The sequence below is a fragment of the Neopelma chrysocephalum genome, unplaced genomic scaffold (genome assembly GCF_003984885.1).
Source record: "Neopelma chrysocephalum unplaced genomic scaffold, ASM398488v2 Primary Assembly neopelma1_139, whole genome shotgun sequence".
Taxonomy (NCBI): Eukaryota; Metazoa; Chordata; class Aves; order Passeriformes; family Pipridae; genus Neopelma; species Neopelma chrysocephalum.
In genome coordinates, this window is record NW_020897801.1 from 360,526 (window position 1) to 371,862 (window position 11,337).

The window sequence follows — 11,337 nt, forward strand, 5'->3', positions numbered from 1 at the left end:
TAAAAAAAAAATGGAAACTATCTTTTTTTCACAAAACTTTACCTGCTGCAGTTACTGGACTAAACTGCACATTGAAAAGAGAAGAGTGAGAAGCCAGTTTTCCTCCCATTCAGTCTCCTTGCTTTTATCTCTGTAGTGAAACCTTGATGAAATATCCATTGTTTCTCTCATTGTTGTAACTATGCAAGGGTAGAGGTGGTCTGTAGGCTGAGCACCGTTTTGTAAATCTGTTTTTAGCTTACCTGGCTGAGGTGGTGCACTCACTTCCTAATGACAACACAATTTCCCCTCCAGCCTCTGGTGGAAAAAATATATCACATGTGATGGGAGTTTTTAAATAGAAACAACTGTTTCTCATATTCATTGCCTAGAATACATATCTATTATATATGCATGCATATAAAAATATTTAGAGAAAAATTACTTTTGGGCAATGAGAAAGTCCTGTACTTTTGTTCAGATTCCTCCTCATAAGGCTGCAGGGTTCTTTCTGTGCTTTTGCTCCAGATTCTTGACAGGCTTTGTGATGGAGTGCCCATCCCTGTCTCTACCTCCCCCAGTATTATAGTTTATTGACATGAGGATTTAGGATGAAGAGATGGCCCCATAACAAAAGTCCTCATGCCTGCCTTCATTTAAAGATCTCATGCCTTCATTTAAAGATCTCTGATAGATGATGGCATGAATTTTGTATAAGTTAAAATGATAATTGGAGGAAATACAGAAATTTGGAGCTTAAGCATGACACATTGGAGACATCAGTTTGCCTAAAGGAGCCTATAAGTAAATGTAGGTTTAATTCCTCAAATCTTTTGCATGTTTTCTATGAAGACCACAGTTCTCAATATGAAGGGGAGATTTTTTACTTTAAATGTCTGTCTTTATTTTTAATTCCTTCTATCTTTATTAAATCTCTCAGTCATGTCAGTTGGAGTTTTATTTGCAATGCAATATAAAAGAGGAAGAGTTAGATCTTAGTTTTGCATGTATTCAATAAGCTAGCAATTTGAGGTATTAAAGTGCCTTGAAAACCACATTGAATACAGCAGCCCAAAACCACAAGAAAGAAAATTTCTTATTTGACTTTGTAGAAATTGTGGATTATGTATTCTGGGGCATATCCTGTAAGGCCTTACTTGTGCCTCAGCTAGGCAAAATGCCCATTATTCTCAAGTCATATGCCTGAAATATTACTGGGGGAGGCTGTGGCATAAATTATTTTGGATTTTATATGCAATAAAGCTCTAGAGACTGGAGGTAGTGGTAGCAAGCAATTTTCTATGGAGTCAACAAGTACCACATCAACCACAGTGGTATGCACACTGGCTGGGGTTTGCTCCCACTTTTTTACGCTTGAAAATCAAGCTTGTTTTTCTATGCTTTTTTGCCTGTTTGTCATCTGCCAGGGAAACAGAGTTCTGGGTGAATTCCACCAAGCTTCAAGGAGGTAAAATGTACCAGTTATCAGCTAGAAGGCACTTGGCTTATTCTTGTTTTCTGCTCAGTTCCTTTCTTTTTTGTGTGTGTGAAACTTCTAAATTAAAATGGGATAAATATACTGCTCTGCTCATTAACAGGTCAATGCCATGTCTATTGTGGATGAAGTAAAACTGCAGGGCATTACAGACTTCACATATTGAGAGAATTATGTGCTTTTCCCTGGTATGTTTCCAAAAAGCACTTTTATCTAAATATAATATATGTTGGAGGCAAATTAGACATTGTTTCGCTAGCTGAAGTTTTTCACCCTTTGCGTTAGCAGCCCTGAGTGCGATTTACGCTGAAGTACTCAGGGGCGATTTTCCAGAGTTATTTGAATGTGGTTGGAAGATCTGCTTGCATTTCATATTATGAAACAGATGATCAATTTTCAGCCATGAGGAAAGAAGCAAAAAATAATGTGCATTAGTCATTCTGCGTTTGTGCAGAATGATGCCGTGACGTTACCAACGGGCTCTAAGTACGAAGCCCAGGTTTTAGGGCTTGAATCTAAAACCAAAGGAACTGTGTTGTTATAAGCAGAAAACTGGAATTAAAAAAAAAAAAGAAAAAAGAGATAGGGCATTGGAAATATTGGGCATCTATGAAACTGAAATTTTTATTTTCAACAGAAACCAGTAATTTGGGAAGGCAGGATCTGTCCCAGAGGCTTCAGTCCCATCCCCAGCAATGCAATAAAATGCCTGGATGCTTTTCACATTAATTACTTGGTAGTTACCAAGAATTTTTGTTGTCAGTATGGAGTCCTTTTTCCTTGTGGTTATTAGCTTGCATGTCACCTTTCATGCTTCACTCTTCGAGGTGAATTGTTTGCACCTTAGTTCTTTAGAATCACACTGTTTAAAGGGATGAGTGTACCTACTCTTTCCTTGCCTGTGAAAAAAACCTAAATGTCCAAAACATCAAAAGAAACTATAAAAAAGAATGTACACAAGCTGGACCTCTCAGAAGATGTTTTCTTTCCCACACTTAACTGTTTTTTCATGTCTGCCAGCCAAATCCTTAGCCCAAATAAATAATCTAAAGATCTTCATCAGCTGAAACAAAACAAACAAACAAAAAGTTGTTAAAATGCACATTTTTTTAGCCTTTAGTTTTTTAGATCAAAGTTTAAGGTAGAAGAAATGCTTCTAAAGGTACGGTAAGAAATTAAGGATGACATGTCTTGCAGAAAAATGTTCTTCTGTTAACCTTTTGAATAAGTGGTTACCCATCAGAAAAAAATAGTAATCCTTGAACTCTTTGGACCTAAGATAAAGAAGAAAGTATATTAGAAACACACAGTATGAAAACGAGGTGAATGAGTACGCAGTACACTGAAAGGTGAGTAGTCACTTTGTTTTTTGTGAGACAACTACGTGGATATCTGGATTATTCATCCACTCAGGAGTACAGGCTGTGCAGCTCTGGAGAATGTGTGGATCAAAAGACTAAAAATACTTGTGAGACAGAGATAAATTGTGAGCAAAATGAGAAGCATATACCTCTGGGTAAATGTAAGGCTGTAGTGTTTAAATCCAGCAGGTGCCACCGTATAATCTAGTTTAACTTTCCATACCAGAGTGTTAATGGAATTTCACCGAATGAGCCCCAAAATTGGTATTTTTTGGTAGTATGAATTCCAAAAAGGCATCCATCTTAATGTGGAGATGCAAGAGAAGGATGTTCCATCGTTTCTTCTATATAAAATTACCCTCACTGCCAAAGACATGCGCTTAATTTCCAGTTTTAATTTGTCTGGGTTTAATTACCAGCCATTGGTTAATTTTGTCCATTTGTCTCTCCTACATGCAATGTGAAAAAAGTTGTGCATGTCAAATTGAGAAATATGTGAAAAATATGGGTGTTAATATCAGCATTCATGCACAACATTGGACTGAGAACTGTGGTGGCATGTCTGCATGTCTCCAGCAAAATCCCCTGTTTTCACTCACTACATCTTTTTGAAACATGAGCATTTTGGACTGAGATTCTGCTTGTTCCCTCATAAAAATGAATCTTCCTGAGCAGGTCTGAGCAGAAGGCTGTCAGTTCTCCTTGAATTATGGAGAAATTATTAGAGAAAACAGTTTTGCCCATAACTGCCCCCCACCATTCACCATATTTTTAGATATGACTTGAATGAAATGCAGCTGACATTGACATGCAAAGCTGAAAAGAGGAACAACCCTCTGAAAGTGTGTGTATTTGTTATAGGTTTTTTTAGGTGAAGATTGATCAGTTGTTTATATCCACAATTTAAAGTGTGCCTATCATAACACAAATTAAATGAACAATAAAAAGATTAAAGACATATGTAATAATAAATAAAATGAGCCTGAATATCAACAGTGACACAAAGAGCACTCCCCAGTGGGTACTATTACAAAGTCCATCCTCACCCCACCCATCCTTTCAGGAAGAGCCTGCGTAAATAGAAAGACTTTCTAAGAGCACAAATGCACATTTATAGATTGAGTCTGGCAATTAAATTTATCATTGAGGACATTTTACTGGCGTCTTCCATCTGACATAAATTTAGAAATACACAAGTCAACAAATATAATTTCAATTGCTGTGTTCTTAGGTGATGAAGGGTGAAGGTCTTAGAAGTAGGTTAGGTTGCAAGTGGAGGTGCAGCAGTCTGGTACAGGATGAATGATCTCATCTCTTGGGGTGGACCACAGAGAAAACTAATCTGTAATACATGTAAGGGCTTCCAGATAACAAAGTTGTGTTGAAAAGAGCTTGCTGAAGAGGTACTGTTGCATCTAATTGAGGCACATGTTGTGAGGACACTGCTAAGAATGCAAGGTGGTTTTGTGGGCAGGAGAAAGGGAAAACAGACATTTGATTTGAGTGAACCACAGAGGAAATAAGAGGTAGATATGAGCTGTCTCTTTAAGTTAAAAATCTTAAAGGCTTTTGTTCTGTTTGGAATTTTTCCACATATTTCTGACACTCTTGAAATGGAGTCCAAGTTCAGATTCACAGCAATTCTTTCTCCCTGCCTCCTTGAATGGAGTTGTGTGATCCCGCTCAAATTAGACAGGTTTTTCCTACTCCTGTGAAAAATGAAAAAAAGTTTAGATTCATCAGGTTTAGCTTATGATTCACGGAGGGCAGACAGTGCTAAAAATTATAAAGTTTCTCTTTAATCAGAATACAAACTGTTTAGAAGAGGGACCAGATCTTGCCCTATCTTTATAAATTGCCTACTGTAGCAAGCCCCTGAGCTTAATGGGAAATTTCAATGCTGTCATAATTCAGGCAATAATAATAATGTAGGAGTACTGGGCAAGGAACTCTAAAACCAAAGTGCCTTAGATAATATTTGAACTGATTTGAGGTTTCAAGTGGAAACCAGTTGAAGCTGGCTTACATGAAATAGTTTCAGCCCCATAATCATCCTAGCTATTACCAAGTTTCTTGATGGGCTACAACTTAATGTAAATTCAGTGTTCTGTGTAAAATACAGAGTGCTGAATCTTTCTGAAGAAGGTCTGAGGCAGATGGCCACATCACTTGTATTCCCAATCCAACAGAGTTATTTTCCACTCAAGGCTGTAGAGTTCCCCCATTCAGTCTGAGGGCAACATTTTTAGACTCACTCAACTGGGAGATTTGTTGTTGACTTCAGCAGGTTTGGGATTTCAGTCCTGGAGGTATAAATTTGTCCTACCCACATAGTAGGGCAGAACATCTGTTGTTACTTGTTATCACTACCTAGCGTGGTGGGAACTGCCCTCTCACATAGATGAGATGCTCAGTCTCCCATACAGGAGTTGTGCAATATGGGAAGGATGACAGACTCAACACTGTAGCTTTGCTAGAACAGCTTACCAATAATGCACAGAGGTTACACAGCTTTTTCTCATGTCAGAAACACAGAGAAAGATAACTAGAGAAGCAACCAATTTTTTCTCTATTACTTGAAGTTGAGACTGAGATCACGTTATCTTTGATAACAAGGTGTAGGATGGTTTCCAAGTGATCATCTTTTCATCTGAATATTTAATAAGAGCTTTTGTGCATCAGAAGGCTTGGCATACATCTTTGAGGTCATGCTGTGTTGTGGTCTCATTGCCTGAGATAGCTGGAACAACTAATTATAGAGAGATACTTGCCTGCAAAGACTTTGAACAGTTATATGGAAGGTGTAAAATGGATATAAATTTAGTTTAATTCAGTTGCCCTGTGTGTGCGTGTATGCTGGACAGCAAGGCTGCTCTCCAAGAGTGGAGAAACAGCACAGGCCAGCATGGATCATCAGATTTCATCTGTCTGATATACAGAGTTAAAATCTTGGAGCCATATTTTTTATTATTTGTTTACTCTTGCTTTAAAAAATGTCAAAAGATGTAGGCAAGTGAAAGATAAGCTTTGAAGGACTCCCAGATCGATTTTGGTTGTGAGGGGTAGCTAGGGAGAGCTGTAACAGTGGGAGGGTGAGGGTCAGTGTTTCTACTCCCAGTGGAGGATGCATGAATTCCTGTGTCAGCCCATGGTTTACTTTCTATGTGAAATTACTTTGACACCCTAGGCTATGTCGATAGCTGAGGAAAAGAGAGACAGTCAAGTTAGGGTGAACAAACTCAGTGCGTGAGGATTGAGTAAATGATGAGATGAACACTAGTCGCAAGAGTGTATTTTTCGTGAGCAGAAATGGCATTTACCTAACTAGCACCATCTTTCCTATGACTGAATTTCTCATGGAAAGTCAATGGCAGTTAGGGTAACTATGCTGAATCGTCTCATAAACGATCCTGCTGTCAGTTTACCCCTGGTGTGGTCATTAACCCATCAATTAACATAGCCAACTTGAACCTGTATTTTCAGTCTACTCTACTGTCAGTCTGTTGTGGCTAGTCACGTCCACTCCAGAAAAACCTTTATCTCAGAGGCAAGCAAAACAGCCTGCAAAAGTACAATCTGGGAAGCAGTTTTAATGTAATTGTGAAGAAAACGTGAAAGAGATCTCTAAAAAAATTGCAATTAGTTTTTCATATGACTGTTTCCATGTTCGTGCGCATGTTGCGTGCATCCATGCTGGTGAACAGAAATTAATATTTAAGGTGATTCTAATGGGTGGAGCCCATACCTAGTGTACTTGCTCACTGTAGGAAACCACTACTTGCAGTAGTAACCACTACTTACTGCAGTAAGGCTGTGGATATACTTAAAAGCATAAAAAAGTGGATATACTTAAAAGCATATTGAGAGAGATTGTCAGTTTTCTTAACAGATAATCTATGTGATAAGTGTCCAAGGACAGGAAATGCATATCTGTTTAATGGGTACTATTTTGTGGGAATTTTTTGCCTAGGGTTTGGTTTTTGTTTGCTTGTTTGGGGTTTTTTTGGTGGTTTTTTTTTAGTTTGCTGAGCAACTGGTGATTTTAAAAAGGCATTTTAAAGAGTCTTTTGATAGCAGTTGTTCTCCTTGCTGTATAGGAGTGTTCTGTGTGGGTACAGAGAGTGGGATAAACTACTTCATCCTCATGTGGTCTCACTGCAAAGACAAATGCTGAGCCATAGGCACTGGGAACTGACTCCGTCATGGCCATTATCCAGCTGCCACAGGCTAAGAGCAGTATACCCTCTCCTGTGCCCTTACATTTGGACTTCAGAGCTAAAAAGATCATAGCCTCCCTGCAGCCAGAATATCTTGTTAATGAATGGGCTGTCTGTCATGAGTTCGCTAATGCAGTTCTGTTCCAGACAGTCTCTCTTCTGCAAATTAAAAACCCCATTGGTTTTTGATTGTATTCACACGCTTTCTGTTCTAGACTTAAATGAAATGTTGATCCTTCTTTAAATTGTTTACAAATGGCAGGAAGTGTTTTTCCTTACCTTCCCTGCATCACCTCTAGTGCTTTTAATTTGTCTGCTTCCTTTCTTCCTTGTCCCCACACTGTGATCCTTCATCACCACACTGCTTGTGGTTTTCACGCTTCTTAAGAGGATTTGTTTCTGTAACGAAAAGGTTGCAAGCTCTTGAGACAGACCATGACAGCAGCAAATCAAATTCTTTGGTGCAATTAGGATGAAAATGCTTTTCTAAGTCTGGCAAGTGCCTCAGCCATGTTTTACATTTTAAAATCTCAACACAAAATTTGGGTAATTGAATCCCTTCTGAACCTATACTTCCACCTTATCTTCAGCAAAGGAGAAAAGTAGTATCAGAATAAGGTTAGAGGAGAGGATTGGGCCCAAAGCATCTCACTGATAGGTAAATCAAAATGTTTTAGTTGCTTTTAATGTTAAAATATTCCTTGCAATGCTTGGTTTTACTAGCTGCAGAACTCCATTATTTTTTCTCCGTGTGCATGGCTGTACAACTAACTTGAATGTGCGGCTATGTAAGGAGAGTGACTTCTTAACCATGACAAAGCAAAGTAAATTAGTATCCTGACTGGGTCTGGCATGTATTGACTTCCTATTTCCCTTTCCCTTCCCCTTCACAAAAAGATAAGGGGAATGCAGGCCTCTCCCTTTATCTCACACAGTAATAATGCACTTCAGCAAAGATTTGAATGGACCACAGGATTATTGGATTGTAAGGCCTTGCTCTCCTTTTCAAGTAGAATGAAACTAAACTAAATACGATGGGTTAGATGAATACAATGAATTCTCAGCTGTAGGCTTTCATCACTGCACCAGTCTTATTTGATTTGGTCTGACAGGGCTTTGGGCTTACCAAAATTTTGTGGATGTCAGATGTATGGCACTCAGAACCAACCACTGGGAGCTGTTGTCATGCTTGTGTCTCCCTGATTTCTAGTCTTTAAAATTTAGAATACTGTCACCATTTTCAGCATGTGAGATTTGGAGGAGACTAATGAAAAACTGCTTGGCTAAGTCCAAATTCAGTTATGTGGGTCTGAATGACAGTCTGCTCAAGTGCTGCTGTGAGCACTCCAGCAGGATCGTGGTGCAAGCTAGCAGGATGTTTGCTCAGCTACAGAGCTGGGGTTTTATGGTCTTGGGGTTTTCTAGGAGCAAACTGACAGTGTGGTACAGCTGCCACCTTCACTATGATTATTTTGTCAAGCCCACTTTTGAAAAACAAACAAAACCAACCTTCGAAATGCTGCATCTCAAACTTCACAATGTATTTTCTAAGCAGTGTATGGAGCAGCCTCTGTAGCCATGCTTACTGTGTTCTGGAAAACTTTTTTTTTTGGTAATTTTTCTGTGTCCTATACGCTATAGCAACTTTGTTTTCCTATCCCTAATGCTCTACTGCAGGCTGTCCTACCAGAGAAATGATGATGATGATGAAGAAGCCGCCAGAGAACGTCGCCGACGGGCTCGACAGGAGAGGCTGCGGCAAAAGGAAGAAGGAGATCTATCAGGAGAAGTCACAGAGAAATCAGAAGTTAATGCCCAAAACAGGTAAATGGCATTTATTGTTGTTTACTGACAAGTCAGTGGTAATTTTTATTCAGAGTAGAAAAGTATTTTGAAAAGGTCTGCTTTGGTACTTAAAATTTAAGTACCTGGTTTGGCCATCCTTATTCTGAAGAAGGACCTAACACTGTGAGGATTGCCCCTGGCTGTGTCTACACAGTAGAGTGGGAGCATTACTGACTCTGGGTTTGAGGCCATGCTCATAACACATATCCAGCCAGCGTGTCCTCAAGGCTGTCTATGGGGTGATTCAGCTGGGTCTCGTGGAGGCTGTCAGATTCTCTCAGGCATGACTGCATCTGGCCTCACAAACCACCACATCCTTTGTCCTGCTAATAGAGGTCAGGGCATTGTGGGGCCAAGGCACGTGGGATTGGCATGCACCCAGGCCTCAAGGTGCAGCTGAAACATGCCTGCAAGGTGCTAGATGTGAGCTGTAGACCACAGCACTTGTCTGGCATTGTCAGTGTCATGCAGCTATAAACAGCAGAAAAGTTTATGGAATGAGGTGACACTTAGAATCGTAGAATCATCAAGGTTAGAAGAGATCTTTAAGATCATCAAGTCCAACTGTCAACTCAGCACTACCACTATAACTCCTAAATCATATCATTCATATCACCAGCTACTTTTCACAAGCTGAGTGGCCAGAGCTGGCCTTCCTGTCTGTCCATCACTTGTTTAGTTTCACACACTCTCACATAATATACTCAGATTTCCAGTGACCATGACAAAATTGACAGAAGAAACTAGAAATAAACATTGAGATTTCAAGCTAATAGATCCTGAGCACAAGTAGCATTCTATTAAAGACAAAGAGAATGGATATAGATAGGAAGACAACAACATTTCTGATCATAGATTATAATCTTTTTCCACAACAGAGGAAAGGAAAGAAGAACAAACTAGAAAGAGGGAAGAAACCTGCACACATGAGTATTAAACAGCTGAATTTTAAAGGAGTCAAGAAAACCTCCAGGGACTGAGACTGAAGTCCATTCCCGATATCTACAGCTGTTGAATAGCATATCTTAAATTAGGTGCTGTGCTCTGATCTCTAATAATGTATTGTACTTCTATAGACAATCACAACCTCAGTGCACAATAATTGCTGGGCTATCCCTTTATGGATGTGTCTGTGAATGCTGTTGTGGAGCAGGAATAACTTCTTTTTGCTAGAGAAGCTCTGAAGTCAAGAAGTATCTTGGTTGTGTAGAATCTTCAAAAATTTTGCTTAGGGTGAAGACTATGCATAAGACATATATAACTCAGGCCAAGCTGAAGGAAGCACCTAAAGCAAGCTAAGGTCTTCCAAGTATTCTGCTGCAGGATGCAGAGGGGGAGGGTGAATTTTTCAGGGCAGTTCACAGTGCAACTCTACAAGTGTCAGGGACCATTCCAGTGCCTACCAAAGTCAGTAAGGCTCCTTAGAACTTCAGTGGCTCTTGGAGCTGTCTTGAAAGGGAACCATTCCAGGCTCTGATATTGTGAAACATTGCATTCCTATGGATGTAGAAATGCCAAAATTAATCCCTGGAACCATTTTGCTAAATTTTGAAGTATGTAGCCTGTTTGAAGTTGTGTCTTCAAACCATGGAATGATGTTACAGTAACCTTTTTTTTCCTGGAAACAGTGAAGTGTATATGTTGTTAGAAAGGTTATTTTTGTTCTTTTAATGCAAAACTGTCACTTTTATGTAGTGTGGCAGGAGAGGGAAGCAAGCGTTCTACAGATGATGAAGCTGCACTGTTGGAGAGACTGGCAAGACGGGAGGAGAGACGCCAAAAACGTCTGCAGGAAGCCCTGGAACGTCAGAAGGAATTTGATCCCACAATCACAGATGGGAGCTTGTCACTGCCCAGCAGGAGAGAAGTAAACAATGTGGAAGAAAACGAGACCACAGGGAAAGAGGAAAAGGCTGAAACACACGGAGGACACTGTGAGATTGAGGAAACAGAAACAGTTACCAAATCATATCAAAGGAACAACTGGAGACAAGACGGGGAAGAGCAAAAGAAAGAAGAAAAAGACAAGGAGGAGGTACAGGAGGATAAAACAAAGGAGGTCTCTGTAGAGGAAAATCAGATAGACGTGACAGCAGAAAAATCCACAGATAAAGAAGAAGGAGTAGAAACAAAAAGTCTAGCTACAAATGCAGAGGAACACAAAGCAGAGAATGATACAAATGTTGCGCCAGAAGGGACGCCAAGTCTAACTGACACAGTAGATAAAGAGAAGCTTAGGGACGAGGACAAGGCTGAGGAGGAAAGGAAGGAAGCAGAAGAAAGGGAGAGGTTAAAAGCAGAGGAAGAAAAGAGGGCAGCTGAGGAAAAACAGAAAGCAGAGGAAGAAAAGAGGGCAGCTGAGGAAAGAGCTAAGGCAGAAGAAGAGAAGAGGACAGCTGAGGAGAGGGCTAAGGCAGAAGAAGAGAAGAGGGCAGCTGAG

The 11,337-nt window shown here is 39.8% G+C and overlaps 2 protein-coding genes across 2 annotated transcripts in view; one reads left to right on the forward strand and one right to left on the reverse strand.

Annotated features, from left to right (window-relative positions):
* The window catches only part of LOC113975574 (aldo-keto reductase family 1 member B10-like), a 307,380-nt gene that overhangs the window by 263,986 nt on the left and 32,057 nt on the right, over positions 1 to 11,337 (reverse strand). The window lies entirely within an intron of this gene.
* Positions 1 to 11,337, forward strand: part of CALD1 (caldesmon 1) — a 98,277-nt gene that overhangs the window by 56,392 nt on the left and 30,548 nt on the right. The window contains 2 exon segments of the mRNA XM_027699740.1: positions 8,730 to 8,876; positions 10,593 to 11,336. Coding sequence (XP_027555541.1) covers positions 8,730 to 8,876; positions 10,593 to 11,336 — 891 coding nt within the window.